The sequence below is a fragment of the Parus major genome, chromosome 19 (genome assembly GCF_001522545.3).
Source record: "Parus major isolate Abel chromosome 19, Parus_major1.1, whole genome shotgun sequence".
NCBI classification, from domain to species: Eukaryota; Metazoa; Chordata; class Aves; order Passeriformes; family Paridae; genus Parus; species Parus major.
In genome coordinates, this window is record NC_031787.1 from 4,425,055 (window position 1) to 4,451,035 (window position 25,981).

Here is a 25,981-nt window from a genome sequence, read left to right on the forward strand (position 1 = left end):
AGGTCTCCTCACAAGAGCAGAAGGAAGGCCCAGCACGTGTGAAGGATGAGGGTACAAGCTCAGCTGGCTGTGGGAAGACACATGCCAGAAGAAAAGAGGGAACAGGAAAAGAAGAAGCAGGGGAATCCCAGTATTTCTCCTCACGCTCAAATCCGAGAATGCCACATCCAAAGCTGCTGCAGCGTTTCCTGGCTAATACAGGAGATGGTTCACTGTCCCAAATCCTGGCCAGTGCCCCCTCCCCGGCCTTGGGACCACGACAGTATCTGCCTCATCATTCTGGCATCTCCAACAGCTTCTCCCTCTCACACACACCAGGCTTCTGCAGACAGCTCAGAAATTGTGTGTAACAGCCAATATTCTGCAAACATCTCGTGCCAGATTGAGCTGGGAGAGAATGAACTCAGCCCAAGCCACCCAGCCAAGGCAGCAAATGCTCCCAGGGCTGGGAGCAGCCAGGACAGCCCTGCAGGGCACTCCTGTCCCTCTCCACAGGCAGCTGCCATCCCCCTCTGTGCTCAGCCTGCTGCAGATGTGTACAGAGGAGATCTGGGTGTTTGTTCTCCAAACCTGCCTCGTTAATGCTGGAGGAATATTGACACTGCACTCCCTTCAAAGCAAATGGAAATTGAAGCTTTTTATTGAACCTGTTTCTTTCTTTAATCTTAGCTGTTAGAACAAGACATTGAACATTACCACCCATTTTTACATCACACATCACAAGTTCAGCTGGGCTCCTGCTTTATGTCATTAATGTTGTCTGCCTCCCCAGAAGTCCTCAGAGTGAAGTCTTATGGAGAAGCAGACACTCAAACACACACAAAACCAGAAAATGCAAGGGGGTTTTACTAATGAGGCAGGCACTTTGCTGCATGCACCTCTCCACCAGAAACGAGTCCCACTTTAGCAGACACCAACAGCATCTTTTGTCTTTGTCTAATTTGGGAGCTGTGTTGCACAGAAGTGGGAAGGCAGTTAATGTATGCAAAGTTTGCTCGAGCAGAAAGTGCTTGATCTAGTCAGGGACTGGAAGAACAGAAGCTTTGCATTCCAAACAAAGGATTCCCCCAGGAATGGGAGGTATTTGAAGATGTCCACTTCTGCATCTGGAATTAAAAGCTGAGATTTCTCACAGAGAAATGCAAATCAATTAAGTGAACCAAGAAATGTTTGGGGAGGAGAAGGAAAATATTTGGCAGGCAAACGCTAAAAACATCGAGCAGCTCTGTGGGAGTCGTGTCCCAGGGACTGGACCAAAACCACAATTAGTCTGTTGTGGAGATAAGCACCAAGCTTGTGTTCTGTTTTCTCATCCCAAACACCTCCTGGGCACTTGCTGCCTCACATGCTTCCTCCAGCAGGAGAGCTCTAGGTGTGTGAAACACCAGGGGGAGGAAGGGTTTTAGCAAAGTGTGAAGTGTTCCTTCCAAAGTGCACAAGTAGTAAACAACATTTCCTCTGGGTCTGAACTGCTCCCAGCCACACTGGGGGCACGTGTGGCATTCCCAGCTGATGTCCCCTGCCTGGGAGCTGGATGGCAGCTCTGGATCCACACTGCCTTGTCTCTCACACTTGGCAGCAGCCAGAGCTGCCCAAGTGTCCCCACAGAGGTAAAAAAGCCACCAGTCCCACCAGGCTGGCAAGGAAATGAGGGACTTCAAATGTAGATCACATCTGAGTCATGCTGCTGAACCTGCAGGCAAATCAAAGAGGGGGAATTAGTGCTGGCTCACAGCAATTCCCTTTGGTCTGGGTCTTCCTTTCCTCCAACTCTGGAGCCTTTTGCAAGACGCTCTGCAACAGCTTTTTCTTCCTTCTTTAAACAAATATTAACAACTCACCCCTGAGTTTAGTCTTAAAAGTTGCTTCTGTTGTCTCAGAAAGAGCTGCTCCCTCAGCTGTGTCCTTTAGTTCTAAGCACACCAACCCTCAAGGAGGTATTGAATGTTGTATTCAGGAGCTTTTAATTGATCCTAAACCCCTCCAGTTTTGTTTGGATAAAACACAGCAAATCCATCAGGCTTTCCTCATTCCCAATACCTTGCCCAATTAGCATTGCCTACAGACAGCTGATTTCCTTCCCTCTGTTCCAGACCACATTTCCTCACAGCTCTTCTTCATTCTCCAGTCCAGTGACATTTCAAAGCAGGTTTTTTTCTCCTGACACCCAGCTCATTGCTCTTCAGGCCTCTTTGACAGGGAGCACATGGAAGAGAACAGAGCTGTTGGGAGCCTGGGTATTTATTTGTCTCTTCCTCCCTGCCTTTTAAAAGCAGAAGACAGGCACAGTATGTTTTAAGCTCTCTGTACCTGGGAGCACATTTCTCATTTCCAAGTCTGGCTGGTACAAATAAAATTTAACACAGATCCTCCTACTGTGTACAGACATCTCTGCTTCATTTACCAAGGCTTACAGCTCTGCACTCCTGCTTAGCTCAGAAGTGAGAAAAAACAGGCAGCCTCGAGTTATAAACACTCCCAAATGATGTGCCAGCACCAGGGGCTCCAAAATCCTGCAAAAGCCTTGTCAGCTGTGAGGCTGGGACAGAGCAGGACAAACCAGGTCCCTACAGGCAGCCACCCTCTCAGAACCCTCAACTTTCAGACAACATTTAGGAATTTACTTAGCAACCTGATTACCTTTATAATCTGTTTTCTGCTTCCTGTGCCCACACTGCTGGCAGCCAAGGAATTGGCTTGGGAAGATGATTTCTCCACGGGCACCGTGTGCTGAGTTTTGTTGGTGCAGGGCCAGCTGCTTGCAGTGTTTAACAAGTAAGCAGGGAAAGGTCTTTGAAGATTTACATCCAATGAATCTCCAGTTTCGAAGGTTTTCATCCATGATGGGGCCTTTAAAAGAACAGAGCACATGGAAATTTAATGCCCTCTCTGTATCAACACTCACTAAGCCAAAAAGAACATCGGATGAGTAGTCAGAAAATAAAAGCCATCTTTCCTCATCATTTTTCCAGCCTCCCTCCTGTCTCTAAAAAACCATTGACTCAGAGCCATTTTTGCTACATGAGGAACAACCTGCAGACAAAGCCAGCCCTATTCCTGCCCTGCTTCAGGAAGAAGTTGAAGAGTTTATTTAAATAACAAGCAACTTATGACAAAAACCTGGGTCTAGTTCCTCATTGCCTTCAAAAAAAAAAAAAATACACCAAGGCTTTTATGACTTTCAGCAACCACAAAGCACATGAAGGAGAATGTGATGCAAATTGTAAGAAACCACATTTAAATGTATTAGTCACAATTTCATTTGCTCCAAGACCTTAAACCCTGATTGTGATTTCGTAATCATAAAAAATATGATGATTATTTTTGCTGATGGTCCTGGTATTCAATGCAGGAAAAAGGCCTTAAGATTTTGTTTTGACATGAATTTTCCCCTAAAAGTGTTCATGTTTCTAATATTTTATCACCAAGGGTAATAAGGCTTGGACTAGAACACAGCAGCTCCCTTTGGCACATCCACACTGCTCCATTTTAGGGTTCATGCTGGAGAAAGGGGCAGGGATTTAGGGTTCTTACACTTCCTAAGGAGCGATCCAAGGAGCCCAGGACTTCATTCCAATGGCTGTAAAGCCCAGCCTGTTTTTCCTCCAGTTTCAGGGCATGAATTTCAGACTTCAGTTCTTTCAGTCGATCTTCAAATTTCCTGCTCTTTTCCAAGTAGTCCAGCCTGGATCCACACGTTGCAGACAAAAAGTTTAGGGTGGCACAATTTAACCCAAGAACAGGTGTTTGTGGAAGGAGGAGAGTTGCTTTACATTTCATTTTAGGTTTTGTAAATAAAATGAACTCTGGCAATGCCAGCCTGGCTCCCCTGACCCAGCAATAAGGGGGTTCACTTCTTTCCTTTTTGCTGCCTAACTTTTTACCAAGCATTTCCTTCCAGACTGAAGGATGTCTGAGGGATCAGCTCCCAGCAATTCCACACTTTAGCACTAGAGGGAAACTTCTGTCCTCCCACGTGCTGTGGGAAAATGGGCTTTGTCCCTCCCCAAGAAAGAAGGTTCTGGATTTATCATGGCTTGATGCCACCAAAAACCCCTTCCCTTGTGTGAAGAGCCAGTCTGACACACACATCACCCACACCAGCTCAGTAAAAGGCATCCTGTCACATGCACATCCCAAATTATTAAAAGATGAATTGTGATTCCCAAAGATTTCATTGCCTTTCTCATTCATCTGCACCACAGGCATGCTGGTACCTCTCTCTCTCTATCTCAAAGGACAGTCTCTTGAGGTCGATGTCCTTCAAATCCAGCTTGATGGATCCTTTGTCAAAGTTGGTGTCTCTGCTGTCCCCTGGGGAGTACTGGGGGTACTTGGCCATGTGCTGGAAGAGGCAACACAAGCACTGTCAGCTCTGATGGACTGATTTGGGATTTATCTCCTCAGTTCTGCAAGAATGCCACATTGAGCTAAGTTTCTGAGACACACAAATGCTCCTGCAGCCCTTCCTCTGCACCCAGCTGAAGCCCACAACCCACAGATCCAAGAGCAGAGATTTATCCTGGCTGCAGTGTTTCTGTTCCAGCAGAGAATGGAAACCCAGCCTAGGCAGGGCTGGAGCAGAAGAGGGAGTTGGGCCACAGAAGTTCAGCAGTGCCGTCTCACTGGGGACAACTTCCCCTGCTTTGCCTAAAGACAGATGGATGTGCCAGGATGACACAGCTGGCTCAGCACAGCCATTTGTGCCACAAAAAACTGCCAGGCTGAAATGGCAGCACGAGTTAGGCATGAAGGCAACACAGCCTCTGCTCCCCGAGTCCATCACCAGTTCTGGTTTTAACTTTTGCCTTGCCTTTCTCACCATCCTGAACAAACCCAACTTCCATCCTCACTGCACTGCTTTTCCACACCACTTTGTCCCCCAGCTGGATGCAGCCATGCCACCACTCAGCTTGATGGGGGCTATACAAATGTCAGCACCTGACCATCCCTGAAGATGAAGTGGTGCCCAGTGGAGCAGAACTTACAGGATAATTAAGCCTGGTTATGTCTAAGAGCTTCTGCTTCGCTTTGCGCTCGGCCTCCCGGGCTTCGTGCAGGTCTTGTTTCAGGTGCTCTGCTTCCTTGGCTCTGGAACAGAAACATCCTGAGGGGAGAGGCTGAAGGTTTCCAACCAACACATGGATTTCAGAGCTCTCTAACTTCCAGAGAACAAGTCCACTACTGTGGTATCTTTACACCAAGGCACTCGTGTGAGGATGCTCACATGGAGAACTGAGCAGGCACAGCAGGACAGAGACCAGAGACACTCCTGCACACAGTGGCTGAATTAACATGGTTTTCCTACCCCAAATTTCCATGGGCTCAGTTACAACCTGCTGATACAGATTCTCTCTCCAGGCCATCAGAGATCCTCCCTGAGGTGGGGAGAGGTTTCTCTTTATTTTGACAAGTTTCTTGGCAGTATCCTAAAACAAGTAGAAGGATTTCTTAATAATAGGGTTAAAAATCCTCTGTCAACACTGGCTTGCTCTGCATGTTCAGGGAACATGCAAACACTCAGAGTGGTTCATATTCCACATGAGTTTACCTGGTTTTCCATTTCTTAAAGATCTGAAAGGGAAACAAGAGACCATTCACTTGGCTAATTCACTAATGAATGAAAACAGCTTCATATCCCACAGGTATAAAGAGTAAATTTAGATATGTAGCCAGTGCTCATTTGATAACACTAAACAGAAGATGCTTTTGGATTCTGGATCTTTCTTGCTAAATATCTCTACAGTTTTGCATCTGATCCTCTGTAAACTTGACCTGCAATACAACAACAGCATCCAGGTGGAATAAACAAGGCACAAGGAGGCTCAGACCCTCTGAAGTGCCACTTGAAGGAATAATTCCCCCGTCCTGGGCTCGGCTCTGAGGAAAGCAGCACTCTCTGCAGCCCAGCTGAGAGCACACAGGGCCAGGGAAGCCAACCCCACCTCCTGTCAGACTCCTTCACCAGCTTCACTGCGATCAGCTCCGCCTCCCGCATCTTCTGCTCCATCTGCCGCTTCTCCTCCTTGCTTTTCAGAGCTGTGATCTCCAGCCTCTGGCGTTCCTGCTCAGCCTCTGCAGCATTCTGGGCCAGCAGCTTGGCTTCTTCTTCTGCAATCTGGGCTTTCTCAGCCAGCAGCTCTGCTGCTTCCTGGGATCGGAGCTGAGGAGAAAGAATTTCTCTTAGTTCCTTGCCTAGAACCTACTAAACCACCCCTGCAGGTAGGCAGGAGACATCTTTTAGCAAGAGATCAAATGATAAAATTATTTCTTAAATAAAACTCAGACACAATTTCAGGGTCTAATGATCTTCTCTGCTCCAGAATTTCCTGTAAAGCAGGAGAAAAATCTCCACAAAGCAAGGAGAAAAATCTTACAGCTGGACAAAGCTGAAGTCAGCTCCTTCAGTTGCCTCCTTCTCCCAATTTCAACTCCAAGATTGTTTCCTTTCCCCCCATCTTAGCCTGAAGAGAACACTGTGAGCCAAATGCAGGGAGGGAATGGCTCCCAGATCATGGCAGATCAGGGTTTTCCCAGGGATTCCTGCATGCCCTTTCCACCAGTGATCAGAAACTCTCCAGTATTGTCTGAGCTACAATTCCTGGTGTCCAAAAATTCCTGCTTCCAAACCAACAAAGCCCATCAAGCACAAGAATATTCAGTTTAACTCACCAGGGCCTCATTGGCCTGCCTGGCTTCATCTTCCAGCTGGAAAAGGCGCCTTTCCAGCTCTTCTTTGGCTCTCTCAGCTTCTTCTCGAAGCTGCTTCTCCCTGGCCAGCCTCTGGTTCTCCATCTGGAAGCAGGATGAGCAATAGTTGGTGGGATTGCAGCAGAATCTCACCTGGGCCTGAGTGAAATGCATCAAATGCAGAAGGGGCTGCTCTCCAGCTGGGATGCTCAGCAGAGATGCTGAAGCTGCCTGAACTCCTCAGTCAGGCACTCCTGGTTATTTCAGACTGCTGGGAGAGCCCTTGGATTGATCTGTTCTGTGCCCCAAATCTTTGGGATCACCTCTCCACACAAACACCTCTGACCTCAGATGCCACAGAGCTGTTCCCTCATCCAGTCCTGCTGCACCTCCTCACCTCCCACACACACATTGATGGAATACAGGAGCAGCAAGGGCACAGATGGAATAATAATCACTTTTTGCAACAACAGAGGAGCAGGAAGAATCTACCTTTTTTCTAGCTTTTTCTTCCCTGGCTTGTGCTTTCATTTGCTGGATCTCTATGGAGTCCACTTTTCTCCTCCTCATGAATAGGTCGTGGTTTCCAATGCACAACTGGAAAATCTGGATGGGAAAGGCAAAACAAATGGGATTTTGATGGACTTGTGCCCCTGCCAGAGGGACAAAGAGGCCCACGCTGGCCTCACAGGACAATTTTGACTTCAGCACAAGTGCTGGCAGCTCCAAGAAAATCAGCACCCAGGGCAGGCTCATCATAGCCAGGCACACAACAGTTCAGGTCAAGTTTGTAACAGGATGAGAAATTCCTTCTGTCCTTCACCTCCCTCTGATCCCGTTTTCCTGAATTACACGGGCTGATCTCAGCTGAGATCCCAAGATGACAATTTTGTTTACAAACAATCTTTCTCAGTCAGCTTTAAAACAGGAAAGCAGTTCACTCACCAGTTTGTTCACTTTGAGCTGAGAGGAAAAGAACTTGAAGACTTCTGCTTTTTTGTCAAGGGGTTTAATAGTTAACTACAAAGGCAAAAGGAAAAAAAAAAAAGGAAGCACAGTGAGGAAGAAAATAAGTTGAAACTATTAAAACCAATGCAAACTCGAGCTCATCTCCACTTCTCTCTGGGGAAGCAGTGATTTATGCCACAAATAGAGGCAGAGTGATGTCAAACTGTTTTTCTCCATAGAATCAGGATGTGTTGGAGGATCAACCCCCAGTGCCAGTGTGGATGGGGGTTTTCCTGATGCCACCTGTGCACTGCCCACTGTCCCCAGAGCTCTGGAAGAAGCCCTGGCTGAACCAGTCCTGGAGAACAGGACGCAGCAGCAATCCCTAGAAGCAGGCATGGCCTGAAAGCCAGGGAAATGTCCAACACCTCTCAGAACAGCAACAATTGAAGGGGTAAGCACATGTGTCAAGGGCCTAGGGACTTGTTCTTTAGAGCAGCAGGTGAAAGTCCTGGAGACTTCCTCACTTCTTCAGTCCCAAGCTGTTCCCAGAGGCCAGGCAGGGTTTTCCTGCTGCCAGCTCAGTGCTTCACTCCATACCTTCTGCTCTGTTTGGCTGCAGAACAAAATATGCTGGTTTTATTTTAAGGCCCTGTTTTCTGAGCCTCAGAGGTTCCCTGGCAGTCTATTCCTCTAATTCATTTCCAAGGTAATTCCTGTATAATTCCAGGGCATCTGAGTCACCAGGACCATAATGTCCTAGAGCTCCTTTCACCCTCTAGGTAATGACTGGCTGCCTTTTGAGGAGCAAGGCTGTGATGTGTCACTGAACAAAGCGAAGCTTAAACACAGGGCTGCCCAATTTCCTCCCAACAGGGAGGTAAAGCAGTTTATTCACAGATCTCAGGGGATGTTTGATGACATCAAAACAGTTTTGGAGGTAGCAAACCTGTATTCCCCTTGGATTTAATAGACATGAGTCTAAAATCTCATCTCAGTTTTAGATCTCAATTTTCTGTGGGCCATTTTCCAAAAGGCCCAGAGAAAATGGAACAGGCTGTGCTGCCCTTTGGCTGACAAATTCCATGTATTCCAGTACCACTGTAGTTTGTTTTTTCTGATTATAGCCTTCCATGCAGCCCATGATTTGAACTGAAAAGATATTTTTCCCACTTCTTCACTTTCTAGAAGTAAAAGCTGGGTTTCACAGTGAAATTGCAGTGGTGGGGAATGAAATCATGTCCCAACAAACTGGCAGAAGTGAGGCAGAAAACCATTAATATCTCCCTGCATGTCTCCTCTTGCCACTGGGCTCCAAGCCTCAGCTTCTGCATGTGCAAACAGCATTAAGGTTTTATGGATCATGGAATTCCTGCTGGGATAACTGAGGAAACCAGGCACGGTGGCATTCATAATATCTGTCTTTTTCAGAGATCAACACATTTGTTTTGCAAAGGCCAAGCAGCAGGGAAGGAGCCAGAACAGTCAGAGCTCAGAGCAGCCTCGGGGAACCGAGGTTTCGAGCTCATCTGCAAGGCAGGGCTGTTATTTTTAGTTCTGTAACAAAGCTCCCCAGGATTTTCCCCTTCTCCCCCAAAATTATTTCAACAGAGGAAGCTTTCAGCCTGTTCCAAGAATCCCAGTCCACACCCATGCCCATGGAAAAAGAATAATATATCAAAGCCATCATACCTCTTTCTCACTACAGGAAATGTTTCTGATAGAGCTCCACTCAAAGGATTTATTGGGGGAGAACCTGTTATTAATGCTGTAGATGTGAATACCTTTGGCATCAACTCCAAGCAGGAGATCTGTGTGGTTTTTATTTTGCTAAAAAAAAAAAACAAGAGAGATCAGTAAATGCCATTTTTGGTGATATTAAACAACCACAGACAAGAAACATGTATTTTAATATATTTATATTTATTTGCATTTGGGGAAATTGGTGTTTATATAAAGTATTATGAATGCTGTCATTGGCAATAATAAACTCAGTCCTCTAGGCTGCTTATAGCAGCTCAAACTATTTCTCCTTCCTGTTCCATACCTGGAGTTACTCAAAACTTTTGTCAGGTTGTAAAATATTAATCTTAACTGTTTTATTCGCCTGCTCATTTAGCAGGCAAGAAAACCAAGTCAGAACAAAACCAGCAGCAGGGAAAAGCAGAAATCAGGAGTCCCAGTTCCAAAATCCCTGGAGGATTTTAAAAGGACAGCACCATTATCTGCAGCAAGTGAAAACTGCTAAAATAAGGCACTTACAGCAATTGGGAAATAATTGACACCATACATTTCCAAGTCTTGGGCAATTTTCAGGTAGTTCATCTCAGCTTCGTCCCTGGAGAATAAAGCCATGATTATGAAATGCCTTTCCAGTCTTTCTCTCCAGGCTGACTCTCCATTTCTCACTTAGAAAAGAACAGGCAATCTGGCCCTTTGTACAAACTTACTTTAGTTTTGCCATCTTGCTCTCAATAATAGAAAAAAAGATAATAAAAACAGCATCTGGACAGAATAAAGGCAGTAAAGTTGCTCCTATTTCAAAAGATGACTCATGGATAGTGTAGTCTTCATTAAAATTCATTAAAAGTCTTATCCTTGTGTTAGTTTTGCCACTCCATGTCTTGGAAAACCATCCTTCCATTGTTTTCCATGAATATATTTCCTTCAGGAAATAGAGTTCATTGAGAAATGAGTCTTGGACAGAGCTTTTAGCCAAGGCCAAAGAAGAGTGAGAATCTCTCTACCCACTTTCCTTCTCCCTTCATGGTAAATGAGTAAATCTTGAGGGAAATATTCAACAAAAATAATGCTAAGAAGCCTCCAGAACAGAGAGAAACAGAACCCAAATATTAGGAAAAGCTGCTTTTGGGTGCTAACAGATCCTATTTATTGTTTAATTGGATTTCCAGATGGGCTGAATTACACTGAAGACAACAAATCCCATAAATAAATGTATGGGGTTTCCATGGAAAGGTTTCCTACCTGGCAATACCCCTGTGCTCAGCATACCAAGCAGTGATCTTCTCCTCCCACATCTCTGCTGTCAGCTGGTACTGCCTGAGCACCTGCAGGGGAAGGAAAGAGGTTGGACCCATGTGAAGATCCAAATCCAAGTTCTGCCTCTCTGAATGCAGAGCTGCAGTTCACAGCTTGGTCATTTTGCAGAGTTTTTAATGCTCTGATTAATCCCCGGCAATATCTGCAAGAGGAGATCCAAAGATTCTGTGCTGCAAAGAGGAGATTCAAAGATTTGATTTTGTATAAAATTAAGACTCACCCTTTTGGGTAACAGCTCATCATGGGCTAGAAAGCCTGGCTCGTGGAAATTTGGGTCGTAGTCACCATACTGTCCCAAAAAACAACAAAAAAAAAAGATGTTTGTGTTTGTTAGAGGCAGAATGTTGAGGGAGTTGTTCCTTGCTTAGTTTGAAGTGAAAGCTTGAGGCAGATTTTATTTTGGTTCCCCTGCACTCATCCCTTTATCTGAGCAGTCCATGGAAGATCTTTCCAGCCCCTGTGCCATGCAGATGGCTCCAACACAGCCACTGAGCCACTCACACATCAATCCCCACCTGGAAACCTTCAATCATATCCTGGAAAACCTTCAGTCCCCACCTGGAAACTTCCAATCCTATCCTGGAAAACCCTCAGTCCCCACCTGGAAANTCAGTCCCCACCTGGAAACTTCCAATCCTATCCTGGAAAACCCTCAGTCCCCACCTGGAAAACCTTCAGTCCCCAACCTGGAAAACCTTCAGTCCCCAACCTGGAAAACCTTCAGTCCCCAACCTGGAAAACCTTCAGTCCCCAACCTGGAAAACCCCAGCTCTGAAGGAATCTCCCAGGAATTCCCCCTCTGAAGCAGAGGAATTAGGTGAACACAATTTAGCAAGGCTAAATTGTGTTCACCTAAACTGTGTATGTCGGGCTCCTGGTGGCAAGAAGGGAACAGAGCTCTTGAGAGACATAAAAGAAACTTTGTGTCCTCCCATTGTGAGCTCTGGTTTGAGCACATTCTGTATCCATGATAATTTTTGAAACAACAGGAAATCATTCTAGCCTGGAGAAAGATTAAACTAAAATGTTAGGCCCAAATAAACCCCCTAAATTGCAGAAGCATAGGAAAAAATCCTTAGCAGTTAGTAGCATTTAATGTTGGGGTTTTTTTCTTGTAGCTCCCAGCATGACCAACTTTACCAGCAAATTTTAATCCTGCTGTGTTTTACACACCACCAGGCAGATGTGTTGGTTAAACCAGAAAAAAAGTCAATTAAAATAGAGATTTTCTATGCACAAACCTTGGCCTGAACAGCATAAGAAGCCAGTAAAACTGTAGCTTCTGGTGAGCAATAGATTTCCTCATTCAGGATCTGCTTCTTAACCTAAAGCAACAGAAAAAGGGAGCAAGTTCAAGAAGCTCAAAGTCAGGACTTAAGTCAGGCTTGAAACGAAAGCAGACATGCCCAGACTATAACTTGGCACCAAATATCACCTTTAGGAGCTAATAAGAGCAACAAGAAATTTGCATTCAGGAACACAGGAAGCCTTTAGTTAGCATTGCATTTAATGAGACCAAAAATGCCAGTCAGCTCCCTCCACACACTTACATAAGGAGTCCTATAAAAGTATACCCTATAAAACATCAATTTTATTGTCTGTGCTTCATTTCTTTTAACAATCCTTTTTTTCTTTTTTTTTTTTTAATGCCTGCTTTGGAAAAGTCAGCTTTGCATCACATTAGATATCAAATTTTAGGTTGGGAGGGAGCTCTGGAGGTCAGGTCCAGGCAGAGCAGACTCAGGGCTGTGCAGCTGCCATATAAAAACCATCAGAGATGTTCTCCAGCATTCCAGAATGAGAGAATAAAGGAGACCCTCAAAAGAGAAGCTGAACAATAAACCATTTAATTTATTCATTTGCAATGGTCTAAGCACAATCAGAGCTAAAGAGTCTTTCAACATTCTGTTCATTTTAATAACCTGTGGTGCTACCAAGAGCAGAAGTGTAAAAGCTTGTAAGGTGTTGTTTGATTTTAAATCAGTTGTGCAATTTCTGTTTGAAAACCTAAAGAGGGAAGAGGAAATCAATCTTCCCAAATCCCCCTCTCAGGTGTATTTAGCTTAGGAACAAGCACAAGACAACGACAAAATTTTGCATAGCTCACAGTCTTAGACATTTCCAAATAGAAAAATGACTTGATCTAGCACAAGTTCTGTTTACAAACACATCTCTGTAAGTGCTGGGAACTGAAATGAACCACCAAGAAAGTTTTGGCTTTTAAATTTAGTCCCTGGTGAGCACAATCAGTGAAGCTGAGTTACAGTGCAGGGAACATTCTTTCTAAGCCGTTAAAATGGAAAGAATGAAAAGATTTTTCTTCCAATTTGGAAAGCTCCAGCTTTCATTCTCCACTGTGCAAATCATGCACCAGAATTTAGAACAATGTGGATAAATCCACTATAAGTGTCAGTGTTGCTTGGGGGTTTTTTTCTTATCAGTTTTTACAAAGACTTTTTGTTAAACTTCATGAAGAAGCAATAAATTACCTCATTAAGCAGACAATATTTAGCTTTAGTCATTGACATTTATTCAGGCATTTATGCCACATTAATTTGCAAAGGTCTGAAGAGTCAGGAGAGCTGAAATCTTCAGGCATCCAGATGTCTGTACATGTTTTTCCTATTAGCATCCAGGTGTGAGCTGAAGTTCTTACAGTCAGGAAACTTTGCAAGTTCCAATTTGTTTCAGCCTTGTTTTTCTACTTTGGAATGAGAAGAATTTGCTAATTGCATATCTGCTAGTTAAGGCAGGTTCGAGGAGAAAAGAGAAGAAAGTGGAAAAATCAAGATTAAAAGAGTAGGAAAAGACTTCTGCTGCTCTCATTCCTTTCCAAAATTACCTGAAGAAATAAATTGTCATGTGGTTAAAGGTTCTGGATGAAGTTCTGGTGGGTTTATGCACCAGAGCTGCAGCATTCCCCCATTATTTCAATAGCACATCTTCCTCAGGGGAAAAGGGAATTTACTGGGTTTATTTCCAGCTGCAGACTTTATATCCCAGCTACCTGCACAGACACATCCTGCTGGAATAAAGCAACATTCCAGAGGCTGAAACTTCCAGAGGGACTCCACAGCAACTCAGGAGAGAAGCTGGATGTAGCAGACATTGCAAGTGACCATCCCAAACTCAGCTGTGAAACTTTTCCTGGTTGATCCATCTTTATTTTTGATAAAGCTCCAAAAATGTTCTCCTTCATCTGCTTTTTGATGGAGTACAAATGGTGTCTGCTGCTCTGCTCCTCTTAAGCCTTGCCGGTGAACAAACCTGGATTTCAGAATGCCTATCAAATTCCATGATCTTTTATCCCTACAATCCAAAATGAAGGTTTAGGGAGTCCTTGTTTTAGAGGTTTTGCCCTCCAGCACAAGACCTCCCCAAAAGCCTCACAGTTCTTCCAGAAGTTTCAGCTTTGCATGAATTTCTATTTTTTTAAGCACATATTAAGGAGAAAAACAAGCCTGGAATGCTCAGGTTTGGAATTATCCCCCAAACTGCTGGGTGTTGTCACAAAAACCTGCAGAAGATGAAACATTCAGCTCACCTGGACACAAACCCACAGCAGGCAGGAGAGATGTTTGTATTTCATAAAAATAATGTCTACAAAGTTCTTGATACAGCTGAAGCAAGCAAAATTATCCCAAGCTGCCAACAAGATCAAAGACAATGCAAAAGGACTGGGGGAAATACAGAAGGAATTCATGGTTCAAAACTGTTCCTGACCTGAAGGAAGAATAAATGCTGGGTAATTTCCTGTAAGAGTTCCTCTTCTACCTTCTCTGGATAGAATTTAGCCAAAAAATGGAAGCTAATGGGATCTTCTTTGGGGATTTCTTGATCTAAAACCTGTTTACAGATAAAATAAAATCAAATCAGCAGCAAAAAGGATACATGAGTGTCTCACGGTAATATTCCCAAGGAAAATCAGAAAGCAGGCAATAATCCACTTAGAGCAGGCTTCCCATATTTTAGAGGGAAGGGTAATTCTGAGCTTTAATCTAACAGCAATCAGTGGTGATTAGTGTGGGATGCTCCAGGTCAAATGGGATAGAAGCAATCAGAGCAAATAATCCTATTTTCGCCTTCAAAAAAAGCTACCGTGTCAAATTCAGAGTTGTCATGGAACACATCCCTTTAGCTCCTGTGCTGCAGAAAGTCAATATTTATGGAGTAAATAATTGCCACCCATTTTTGTCTCCTGTACCTTTTTGTCCATCTTTAACCAGGTGCACATTCCTTTAATTGTGTACTGCAAGCCAAAGAACCAAGTCTCCCTCAAACCAAGGGCTCGGCACACCAGGTCAAACAAATCCTTTCCCTTCCACTTCATCTGAAAGAGAGAAAAATCAAGAAAATCATGTATATCCTAAATGAATTTGCTCCATTTTAGCCCTTTCTCCTATGAAATCTTATTTCACCATTAGGTTTTTAATGCAATGTTCTTGCAGCTGTGTCAGAGTTGCTGTGTTCCACCTCCTCTCCTTCTCCAGACACATCCAGAGAGCAGCTGGACTCATTTAACCACCAAGAACTTGAGGGAATGAGGATTGTACCATTGATTTCCTGGGATGTGGCAAATCCCTATTAATATTTATCCAAAATTTTGACTCAATGCTTTATACAAATTGGAGAGACTGAGAGAAAGCCAGGGGAAATCAAATCAGGACGTGGGGTAGGAATGGTGAACAATGAGAGCAGATCCACCTTTCACACCCCTCAGGTATTTCAGTGGCACCAGGCCAAGCCTTTACCCCATTCTGATTTAAATGAGTCTTCCTAAATGTTTTCATTTCAATTTAGCAGCCACAGAGAGCAAACTTTGATTCAAGGTCCCAAATTCCCACACATCTGATGCCTTGTTTCTTCCACCAAAGAGGCTGCTCATCTGTTTCTTCCATTTGACCACATTTCAGAAAGGTGATTTTATCTAATTGCTAAAACTGAATGGTTAAAAAAAAAGTGAACTTTTAGGCAGTATTTGAGTGGAAAGCTGGAAATCATCCCAGCAAAAGAGCAGTGTCTGGGGAGAAAAGAGAGGTAGCAAAAGAAGGAATACACGATTTGTTAACAAGGACTCTGATCTCTAAATTAAATTTTCTAAATCCTTTATTTTCACAGCACTGCCTGCAAGTACTCCAGAGCAGCAAGTCATGCAAGATTTACCTATTCTGTTTCTTAAGGACCTAATAAAATACATTAAATGGCTCACAGAACAGTCAGGTCTCTGTAAAACTGCCAGTCCCATTAGAACTGAGTTTTTTAACTCCCCAAAGTACCTGTGTGCCTTGTTTTTGCTGGATGATTAGGAATTAATTAATCAGGGACAGTTCTGTCCCTTCAATAGTGCAGCCAAATTTATTTAGCAATTGATCATTTATTTTTTATCTACTCATAATTTCCCTAATCAATTTATCAGATAGCCATAATTAATAGAACTGCCAGCTTTTCCATCAATCCTTTTTTTCTCCCCTGCCCAGAGATCCAAACACCCACTGCAGGTAAAGAACTGAAATGGCAAATTGGAAAAGAATGTCCCAGATCAACAAAAGTACCAGTTTATAAATTATTTTATAATTAAACCTTAGCACCAGCTCTGACCAGTTTATCCAAGATAGAAGTGTCCTAAAGAGTTGTGTCAGTTCCAAAAAAAAAAAAAAATAATAATTTCATGGAGAAGTAGGAATCCCCACAAACATTTGGAATGATTTTGAAGAAAGCAGGTTTAGTGTTAATTTAGCTGTGTCAGTCAAATGCAAACAGCTTTAAATTCTGAATAGAATTTAGAGAAGAACAACACCTGAGATTAAATAATCCATTATTTATTAAAAAAACAGATCAGTTTTAAGACCATCCATGAGTTGATCATCTGAATTTTTCAAATCTCTTGCTAATACCAAGGGCACTTCCCAACTCCCCAGCATCTGCTGACTCTCTCACCTCACAGCTGAACTCCATCTCAGCATCCACTGTTATAATTCTGACTTTAAAAGTCTTTGGTTGTTTCTTCTTCAGGCCTCGGATGGACATATTTTTCAGCTGATGAGGGCAGCCACACCTGAAATCAAACATCGAGGGATGGAAATTCAGCAGCATTTTCTTGGCTAGATTCCAAAGTAGGATGAGTCCAAACAGGCAGAATAAATACCTTTAGAGATGCATTTTTTGTGTCTAATAGGGATGTGGAAAGAAAAACTTTTAAAATTAGCTTGCCCCTTTAAGCTGCTCAGAAAATGTTATTGCTGTCTTTTCTCAGATTTTGGCTATTACAAATAAAATTCTCTTTCTCAAAGATCTCTGCAGCATCTCCACTCAGTAGAAGACGAGAAAATGCAGCTGAACTTTATGATGTCAAATCCAACACAATCCTTTTCCATCAGTTATGGCTCCTTCAGCAACCAAGCTATTGGATTTCTTTATAACATGAGAATTTAGCTCCCTGAAATTATATAAATACCAAGAATATACACATAGAAATTCAGCTGAATTTACCACATTCTCTTGTGCTACTTACTCATGATGATAAAAGTTATTTAGAACAGGAATTTTCCCTGTGAAGTTCTTGTGAAATTAATTTAATTTTGCAGAAGCTGACAGAAAATTCCATCAGAAATCTTCTATTCTAAATGTAATCACCTCTTTCCACCCAAAGAACTGAGGAGATGCTGTTTCCACAGGCACAAGGGTTTTGTGGAAACCAAATATTGAAAGCTGGAGTTAAATGATGGTGTGGATCTGCTCCAGGCAGTTCACAGGCATTTCTTTCTGAGCACAGGAAATCAGCCTGTAAAGGTTTTTCCTACTTTTTACTTTATAAAATTAACAGGTCAAACTTGTATAATACAGTGAGAATCTGTGAACTGTACAGGGCAAGAGACTCAGGCATTCCTGCTTTCCTGCAATCTAAGACTATTACAGTGTGGCAAAATTCCAATCTCTCCTTGAGGAATTCCAAAATAAAGCTCCAGTTTAAACTGAAAATTTCCATTTGCCTGCACTTTCCAGGATTTTATAAAATATTTTGCTCTTTTTTTTTTCTGCTGAGCTCCAAATTGGCTTGCAAATGTAATGATTTTCCCCTTACATTGTGCCCCTCATCCACAGATTTTCAACAGTTAAATAGGAGGTGAAATAGATTTGGAAGTTTTTCTTTACAGATTACAGGGAATTTGAGGCAGGGAACAGATAAAATAGTTACCAAATCATAGGGACATCAGAGGCAGAGCTGAGAACGAGTGATTGAGACAACTCAGAGCGGGGAAGATGAGCTCAGGAGGAAATTCATCCTTCTGACACCACTGGGACCAGTTTGGGGAGTCCTCTGCCTCCAGCTGGCTCTGGTGGAGCTTCTGTCCTGTTTGGGTTTGGGGCACCACTGCTGGAGCTGGGAAGACAACTGGAGAGAGTCCAAAGGAGAGGTCCAAGGGCTAGAAAATCATCTGTGGTAAGGTGAAAGCACTGGTTAGAACAGAGAAAGGCTGAGTGGCGAGATATTGTAATAATGGCTGCTCTTCAGGACGAGGAATAATGGGTTTAATGCAGCTGCAAGACTGAGGAAAATTCAGGAATAATCAGGATATTACGGTGCTGGAAAAACACAGGGTGACACTTCTCGTTCTGAACTTCCCCCAGAACAATGTGACAGCATTGTCCTCGAGACTGGAGAGATCTAAACCCTCAAAGGACTCCCCTCATGCTGGTCCCTTCTGGCAGCACCCACCACCAGCCCAGGAGAGGCCACACCACCAAAAACCAGAGAAATCCAAGGAATGGCACATGCAGAGCCCAAATCCCATCACCCCCAGGGTACCTTTCTCCTCAGGGATTGTGTTTTAGAGTGAAAACCAGACCTTGCCACAAACTTTCCTCTGTAATTCAGGGAGCTCAGTGCACCCAGCTGAGCAGAGCTCAGGTCCTTTCTACTCAGCACAGCAGAGTTTTCAATAAAGGAAAAAGGGAATATTGAAAACTCCCAAAATTGCCACAGCAATACTGACAGGGAGAACACCATGTAAGGGCATCCAAGTCAGCAGCATACTACCACAGACAATTTTTGATCTCTAATCTGCAAAATTAAATTTTAACCTGTTGCATTCCAAAGCTCTTTTCCATCCAGTTTTCCTCAGAACTGTAGTTGTGCCATTGGATACAGCCTTTATAGCCTGAGAACTACAGATTTCGACACAAAACTGGAAATAGTTTTATTAGTTTCTAGAAGAAACATCAATGGCTGAAAACTAAGGAGAAAAAAAGCTTCATAATTCATTTTTAATATGTAACCTGAAACAGTGAGCTGAGTTAAACAGGAACTTGGAGTTAGGGCCAGTACAGAACATTCTCAGAGTTTCATATGGAAAATTCTGAACAGATAAAATTGAGCAGCTGGAGAAAAATGCACTAATTTTCTCAAAATATGAGAAAAATACCAGAGCTTTTCACTTGGACTTTGAAGTTATTTCTTTTTTCTTATATAACCAGGTTGAAACGACAATATAATTTGTTCAACATTTCCAATAGCATTTTTTTTTGTTCTTTCCAGAATTTTTATTCCATGGAAAAGTACATTCTGACTCACAGCAAAAAGACATTTTTGAATATCAAATTTTCCCCAGAAAAGTAAACTGCATTTTAATCAATAGCACTGGTAAAGAAATTGGAAAGGGTTTTCACACTGAATAGCTGAAAGGAATGTCAGATCCTGACGACAGAAGCAAGAGCACTTAGCAGACAAGACTTTACAAAAAAAAAAAAGCTTTTTCATGTAAGAGAAATCTTGCTGAAAAAAAAAAAAAAAGACAAACTGGATTTGCAATTTTTTTTTGTAAATGCAAAAGTAATCCCTCCCCAAGATCCCTGCTGACAACAGCCTTTAACTGGGAATCAAGCACTCCAAGGCAGAGTTCCTGACACCCAGCTCCAGTGATTTATTCCTACAGGTGCCACAGAGATCCAGAAGAAGCAAAATGTGATGGATCAGAGCATGAATGCAAAATAGGTCAGGGTGATAAAAGATTCCTGCCCAGCCAGAATCTGGGAACAGAGAGTTCAGGAGCTGGGAACAAGCACAAGGAGATGATAAAAGCTTGGTGTGGGGAGGGGAACAGAAAGGCAGCGATGGGGAATAAAATGTGAAGGAACAAAACAGCCCCAACTCTCTGTTCATGCCTAAAATGAAAGGAGGGACACCCAGCAGCTCTGGATTTGAGTGTTCTCCATCCTGGACAATGAGAAAGCAGGAGCAAAGCGCGGGGGTGCAGTGGGAGCTGGGAAGAGCAGGAAGAACTGGCCAGGTGAGTGTTGCAGCAGCGATGCTGATCTGTGCCACAACTCTGCTTTGATCCACGTGGGGAGGAACCCACTCAGCACAAACCACTCACTCACAGGCAATCACGGAGAAAAAAGTGAAATCAGCATCACCACACACACACACACACCGAGCTCCATAAATCCACCAGAACTCAGCACCTTGCAGACAAACACCTCAAGGAACAAGCTGCCCCAGAGTGAGAGTGCGATTTATTCCCAGTTTAGCATTTCCAAGGATGGGGTTTTGCAGGCTTCTCCACGGTGTGTAAAAACTTCCTCCACATGGCACCGGCTCTCACTGACAGCTGTCACCACCCACCACACTTGGGGCAGCCACGCTGGGGTGAAAAATCAAGTTTTCACGCACACACAAAATTCAGCAGCACTTGTTAAGGCGAGAACTCGGGTGCAGACAAGCAAAGAATTAATAGCAATTGAGACCCCTCTCTTACACCCCCAAAATGAATCTGCCCTTAGGGATCAGCATCGTCCTCACAGGAGCTGGAAATACAAAACCTTTGGGAGAGCGATGAGGATTCAAGAGACAAGGTTTGGGAATTACTTTAAGAGCCACCAACAGAAGATGCTTGAAGCATCCACTGCAAAAGCACATTAACACAGCCACTACTACAGTTTGAAAGAGTGTCATCTCTGAAATATTTACTGCAACTCCGAGTGGCAAATTCCCCTGACTCATTATGTTTCTCCCAGTTCCTGAATTTCCATACTCCAGCTCAGGAATTAATGCAAGCGATTTGAATGCAGACAACACAGGCGAGCGTCGTGGGCTTTTTGTGCAGTTGTTGACTCACGCTCCTGCCTGTGCTCCCTGCCCGAGGAACAATTTAAGCAAAGAATTCACTGCTTAAAAATGGGTCAGCAAGATAAAGGGTTTTCTTACCCCTCACTCTAAAAAGAAGTTATCTAAAGTCACCCGTTGGAATCAAGACTTACCTCACAGATCCTTTTTTTGAATGACGATAAGAAGGGGGAAAAAAAAAAAACCTTTTAATTCAAAAACTCCGTATTTTCCCCGCAGACATCAATATCCAGCCCTCACAAGTTCTGCCACTGAGAATAAAATCCAAGAACAACTTTTCTACTTGATCTCCTTCCCTTTGTTTCCATGAACTGCAGCATGTTAGCGCCCTCCGAAAAATCAAAGGATTGCTTTCCCAGGTGATAGGAACGGCTCTTAACCATTTCCTGCCTGCACCAGGGCTCCTCCCAACTTCCCTGCTCTGAAATTCAAGTAACCAGGCACTAAAATAAGAGCAACCCACGAGTTTTGGCTTGGATAAGCTGTAAAAGTTGATAATGAATTTCTGAATAACTCCTTGGATGGTATCTGATCAAACTATTCCAACAGTGTCTCCTGTTCTCCCCATATCAACCACCTTAAGAAGAAAAACTGCCTGGAGCTTTACTGTTAATTAAATATGATTCCTTACTTGTCCTCTTCCTGCGGTGAGAGATGATGGGACACCCACAGCAAAAAGAGAACAAGGCTCAAAAGTGGGCAGCAGCCAAAGTACCAGCAGAAAGTAGTAAGTGAGCACATTTAAATAAAAAAAAAAAGTGATGGCCTCAGCCAAAAGGCACAGGGAAAGGCCAGGAGCACATTATCTCAAAATCCAGTAATTTTGCCATTATTCAGCTTCTAAGTAGTTTGGGGTTTTTTGCTAAGCCTCTATTTTATACACAGATTTACAGAAAGTGAGTATCTGCCAGGTCATGGGTAACAAGGACCAGACAGCTCTCTCTCCCTATGTGCTATAGTTATTACAGATTTATATGGAAAGCCTTCAAGATTTATGACCATCACTTAGCAGGGGGAAGAACACAACACTTGTTGATGTGCAGAAATGTCAGAGGCTGCACTTAGAGTCAGCTCCAGCCCCAAAATTCCATGTAAAGGGGTCCCTCAGCACACTGAGTTTGTTTAGAAGAGAAGGCTCAGGGAGGAACCTCATCACTCCCCACAATTACCTGAGAGCCCGTTGTGGTGAGGTACAGTCACTCTTTTCTACTGTGCTTGCAGTGAGAAGAAAAAACAGCCTTAAACTGAGATGGGAGATTCAGATTAGATATTAGAAAAAATGTTTTCCCTGTGTGGGTGGTCAAGGCCCAGGGAGGTGTGAGGAGTTACCATCCCTGGAAACATCAGGTTCTGGGTGATGTGGTTTGGGATTATAGGGGCAGGGCTGGATACACAGTTGGACTTGACAATCAAAGAATGACAGAATAGCTTGAGTTAGAACAGACACATCAGGAACATCAGGTCCAACTCCTGACAGTGCACAGAGCATCCCAGGAATCCCACCATGTATCCGAGTTCTTGAGCTCGGTCAGGTTTGGTGCCACAACCACTGCACTGAGGAGCCTGTTCCAGTGCTCCACTATGCTCTGGGTGAAAAAGCTTTCCCTGATATCCAACATAAACCTCCCTTGACTCAGCTCCAGCCCTTTCCTCGAGCTTTATCACACGAGACAGAAGAGATTAGTACCTGCCCCACCTCTTCCCCTCACAAGAATAGTGAGGACCACAACAAGGTTTAACCTCAGTCTCATCTTCTCCAAGATGAACAAACCAAGTGACCTCAGCCACTCCTCTTAAGGCTTCTCCTCGAGAGCCTCCAACATCCTTAAAGGATCTTAAAAGAGCTTTTAGAGAATCTCTTCCAACTTTAATAATTTATTCACACCGCCACACCCCCTCATTTCTCCCTTACCGCGTCTGAGGGGAGAGCGGCCGTCTGCGCCTTTAAATACCCCGGGAAACCCCGCCCTCCTCTGGCCCCGCCCCTCCCTGGCCCCGCCCCTTCCCGCCGCGCGGCGCTTCCGTGCTCAGCGCCGCCCGTTCCGGGCCCGAACCTTTAAGGCCCCGAGGCGCGGCGGCGGTAGCGGCGGTGAGAGGGGTCGGGACTCCCCGGGGCTGGGGGCTCGCCTGTGGGGACTCCCCTGTGCCGGGGCTGCTCCCTGCGTGCTGCATGAACCGCCCGGCTGAGCCCCGCTGCCTGCGCGGCCCTGCCGGCACGGCGGCTCCGGGGCAGGGCCTGGCGCGGAGCGCTGTGGGGAGCCGCGGTGGGGGGGGCTGAGGGCTCCTTCTCTGCTTTAATTCCTTCTTTATCCCTGCCTGCCGCTGCCTGTGCTTGCACACGCGTGTCTGCGTGGGGTGTTCAGCCCTGGGGTACAGGAGGGCCCCCTACACTGACTCCTTCCAGCCCTGAGCGCCCACAGCTGAGTCAAGCGTGGGAAAAGCTGCCCCCGAGTATTTGCTGAAGCGTTTCATCCCATGGCTGTGTCCCTGTATCCCTAAACTCTTCTTTTGATGTGCTGCGACATCAAAGCAAGCGTCTTACAAATTGAGGGGCATGGAGAATTCACAGGTGTTGGTTGTGCTTAACAACTTATCTGAGTGGAACAGAAAATAGTCATTAATCTCCATCAGTTTTAATATCGATTCAAGTCTTCTATTGGTTTTTCCCCTGACTCTTGCAAGAGTGGTACAGAAAGCTCTCCCTAATTAAACCAAATAAGGTAATGGAATATAATTTACTTGCAGGGAAGATCTCAAAAGCAAATATATGTGCTGTAGATCAGACAGCTCTTTGATGTGTCATCCATGGCTTGAGAAGCTCATTATCTTCCTTAGGTTTCATCAGCTTAGCTGATAATGAGAGGCACAGAAACAAATGAACTGAACAAAAGCTGTAGGCTGCTCCCTTGTTTGGGTGCACTCTGTTCTGATGAACAGGTTTCCAGCCAAAACAGCTTCTGGAGTGTGAGTAAAATGAATAATTTCCACAGCTACACTTCTCTCTATTGTGTTTGTGACAATTGGGGTGATTCAAAGGGGTTTTGTGGGGTAAGGTGTCATCCTCATGCTGTTCTGTCCAGTTTTACTGCTGTCCTGAAGTAACTTTTACTGATAAAAGGACACGGTGACATCGTTTCTATATTGTCAAAAAAACTGTGCAATAAATGGAATTTTGAACTGTTCTTCCAACAAAATGGCCTAATGAAGCTATTACTGTAAAATAAGGAAAATTTTGGAACTGATCAGAAAGAGGTTACTTTTTTACTCTGTTACAATAACACATCTGCTTTTCTTGCTGCCAGGCACTGCATGACCATAACTGAACAATGTCTGTCCCACGTGGAGCTGTCCATGCAAAATGGATAGTGGGGAAAGTAATTGGGACCAAAATGCAGAAAACTGCCAAAGTGAGAGTGACAAGGCTGGTGCTGGATCCCTACTTGCTAAAGGTAACAACTTCTCTTGCCTGGTGGGTTTTGTATCTCGTGGAGAAATGTTCTGCTGATTTGACTCTTAAAAGTTTTAAAGGCTCTTTACAAATCAAACTGCTTAAGGATTTGGCTGTGGGGATGACTGCAAAGGATGAAAAGCAGTGAGTGGTGAGGACTTACAAATTACCTGCTAAATGTATTTCTTTGAAGTGCCTTGTTAATGCACTTCATTTGATCTTTTTGGGAAGGTAAGCTTTTGTTGTTTCACACTTAGATTTAATTTTTCATGTTGATGTGGAGTATGCTTTGGGGACTCGACAGTTTATTAGTCACTTGTACAATAAATTTTATGGCTGCTTTTTTTTTGTATGCGTAATTGTAACATTACTGTGATCTTGGATTTATCCCTTGTCAATGCACTTCAAACAAGAAGGTTAAAAATGGTATTTTCTCTATTTTAAATAGGGAAACAGTGGTACATGGAGGTAGAATAAGTTGCTTTTGGTGACCAGAAAGTTAAGGATTGGAAAATGGGTCTTGTGGAACCCATTTCAATATTTTATCCAGTAGAACCTTTATTTATTTCTTAACCTAATTTATTTCTTAAAGGCTTCTGAATTCTACTGTTACAACAAAAAAAACTAAACTTTTTATGTGAAAAAAAAAAATATTTTAGCAAGAAAACTCTCACATATAAAAATTCAAAATACAGATTTCAGAGCTTTTTCTTCCCCATCTCCTCCAGGCTCAGTTGGCACCACTATCCTGACAAGAGATTGGGAAGGGCAGTGCTGTGCTTTCTGTGGAGAACCTGTAGAGTGCACAGTTGCATTTCTCTTCATGATCCAAACAGAATCTCACTTTAAAAGAAAAATAAGGCTTTAGTGTAATTTATTTATCTGATATTATATATTAACCCATCGCATTACTTTGAAATATAATGCCAAAGTTTCTTTTTTTTTTGTTTTTATTCTTTTTGTTCCTTTTACAGTTCTTTAACAAAAGAAAAACCTATTTTGCCCATGACCCACTGCAGCAGTGTGTTGTTGGAGACATTGTTCTTCTGAAAGCTCTGCCCGAGCGAAGGAGCAAACACGTCAAACACGAACTGGCTGAAATTGTGTTCAAGGTTGGCAATGTCATAGATCCCATCACAGGAAAGCCCTGTGCAGGAACCAGATTCCTGGAAAACCTGTCAGATTCAGAAAATCTGACCGAGGCAGATACTACCTATCTAAGTGAGAAACTTCAGGAACTTAAAGTTTGTTCAACAGACAAATAGTGGGGGAAATATTTTAAGCAGAGGGCTTCCAGCTTTTGTCTCTTTCTGTCAGGGATGTTTGAGGCCCTGCTGTGTTATGTTAAATGTTTCAGTGAAATTTGTAGTCAAAATAAATAGTAAATGTAGTTGCTTATGCGAAGAGATGTTGCAGATTGATGGGCACCTGGAGCTTCAAGTGAAAATACAGAGAAAAATGCAAGTTTAGCGTTCATACTTCATTTTGTTGCCTGTAGTTCTGCCCCAGTGACTGTTCCCAAAGGCAGCTGCCCTCCTGGAATGACCCCTCTGTGTTAAGACAAGACTACAACTGTGTGATGTTTAATTTTGCTGAGAGGGTCATTATATTATTTGATTGTTCTGTATTTCAGGCAGTCTTTTGTGGTTTGTAGGGTTACTGGAGATGTTGCTATTAAAGCTTTTGAAAGGAAGTGTAGAATTTTAAAACTA

At 43.5% G+C, this 25,981-nt stretch overlaps 2 protein-coding genes across 6 annotated transcripts; one reads left to right on the top strand and one right to left on the bottom strand.

The window, feature by feature from the left end:
• Positions 1–611: 611 nt before the first annotated feature.
• Positions 612–22,784, bottom strand: LOC107212746 (merlin-like). 3 transcript variants are annotated; one of them, XM_033518951.1, is made up of 20 exons: positions 22,509–22,723; positions 20,956–20,965; positions 17,894–18,134; positions 16,636–16,753; positions 14,903–15,028; positions 14,422–14,544; positions 11,940–12,023; positions 10,919–10,987; positions 10,624–10,706; positions 9,901–9,976; positions 9,331–9,468; positions 7,636–7,710; positions 7,183–7,296; positions 6,673–6,795; positions 5,946–6,163; positions 4,989–5,091; positions 4,218–4,345; positions 3,535–3,685; positions 2,641–2,850; positions 612–1,693 (listed from the first exon to the last, which is right to left on the bottom strand). In XM_033518951.1, the coding sequence occupies exons 3-20, from the start codon at positions 17,899–17,901 to the stop codon at positions 1,658–1,660; spliced, it is 1,983 nt and encodes a 660-aa protein (XP_033374842.1). In that variant the 5' UTR covers positions 17,902–18,134; positions 20,956–20,965; positions 22,509–22,723; the 3' UTR covers positions 612–1,657. The 3 variants fall into 3 exon arrangements, with proteins under 3 accessions (XP_033374842.1, XP_015501826.1, XP_015501825.1); XM_015646340.3 differs by lacking the exons at positions 20,956–20,965; positions 22,509–22,723 and adding an exon at positions 22,734–22,784; XM_015646339.3 differs by lacking the exon at positions 22,509–22,723 and having other exon boundaries at positions 20,956–21,474.
• A 25-nt stretch (positions 22,785–22,809) lies between these two features.
• On the top strand, positions 22,810–25,981 carry MRPS17 (mitochondrial ribosomal protein S17). Of its 3 annotated transcripts, none has more exons than XM_015646352.2 (3): positions 22,810–22,910; positions 24,124–24,270; positions 25,244–25,981. In XM_015646352.2, exons 2-3 carry the CDS (start codon positions 24,148–24,150, stop codon positions 25,532–25,534), a joined length of 414 nt encoding a protein of 137 aa, XP_015501838.1. In that variant the 5' UTR covers positions 22,810–22,910; positions 24,124–24,147; the 3' UTR covers positions 25,535–25,981. The 3 variants fall into 3 exon arrangements, with proteins under 3 accessions (XP_015501838.1, XP_015501839.1, XP_015501840.1); XM_015646353.3 differs by lacking the exon at positions 22,810–22,910 and adding an exon at positions 22,991–23,541; XM_015646354.2 differs by lacking the exon at positions 22,810–22,910 and adding an exon at positions 23,562–23,785.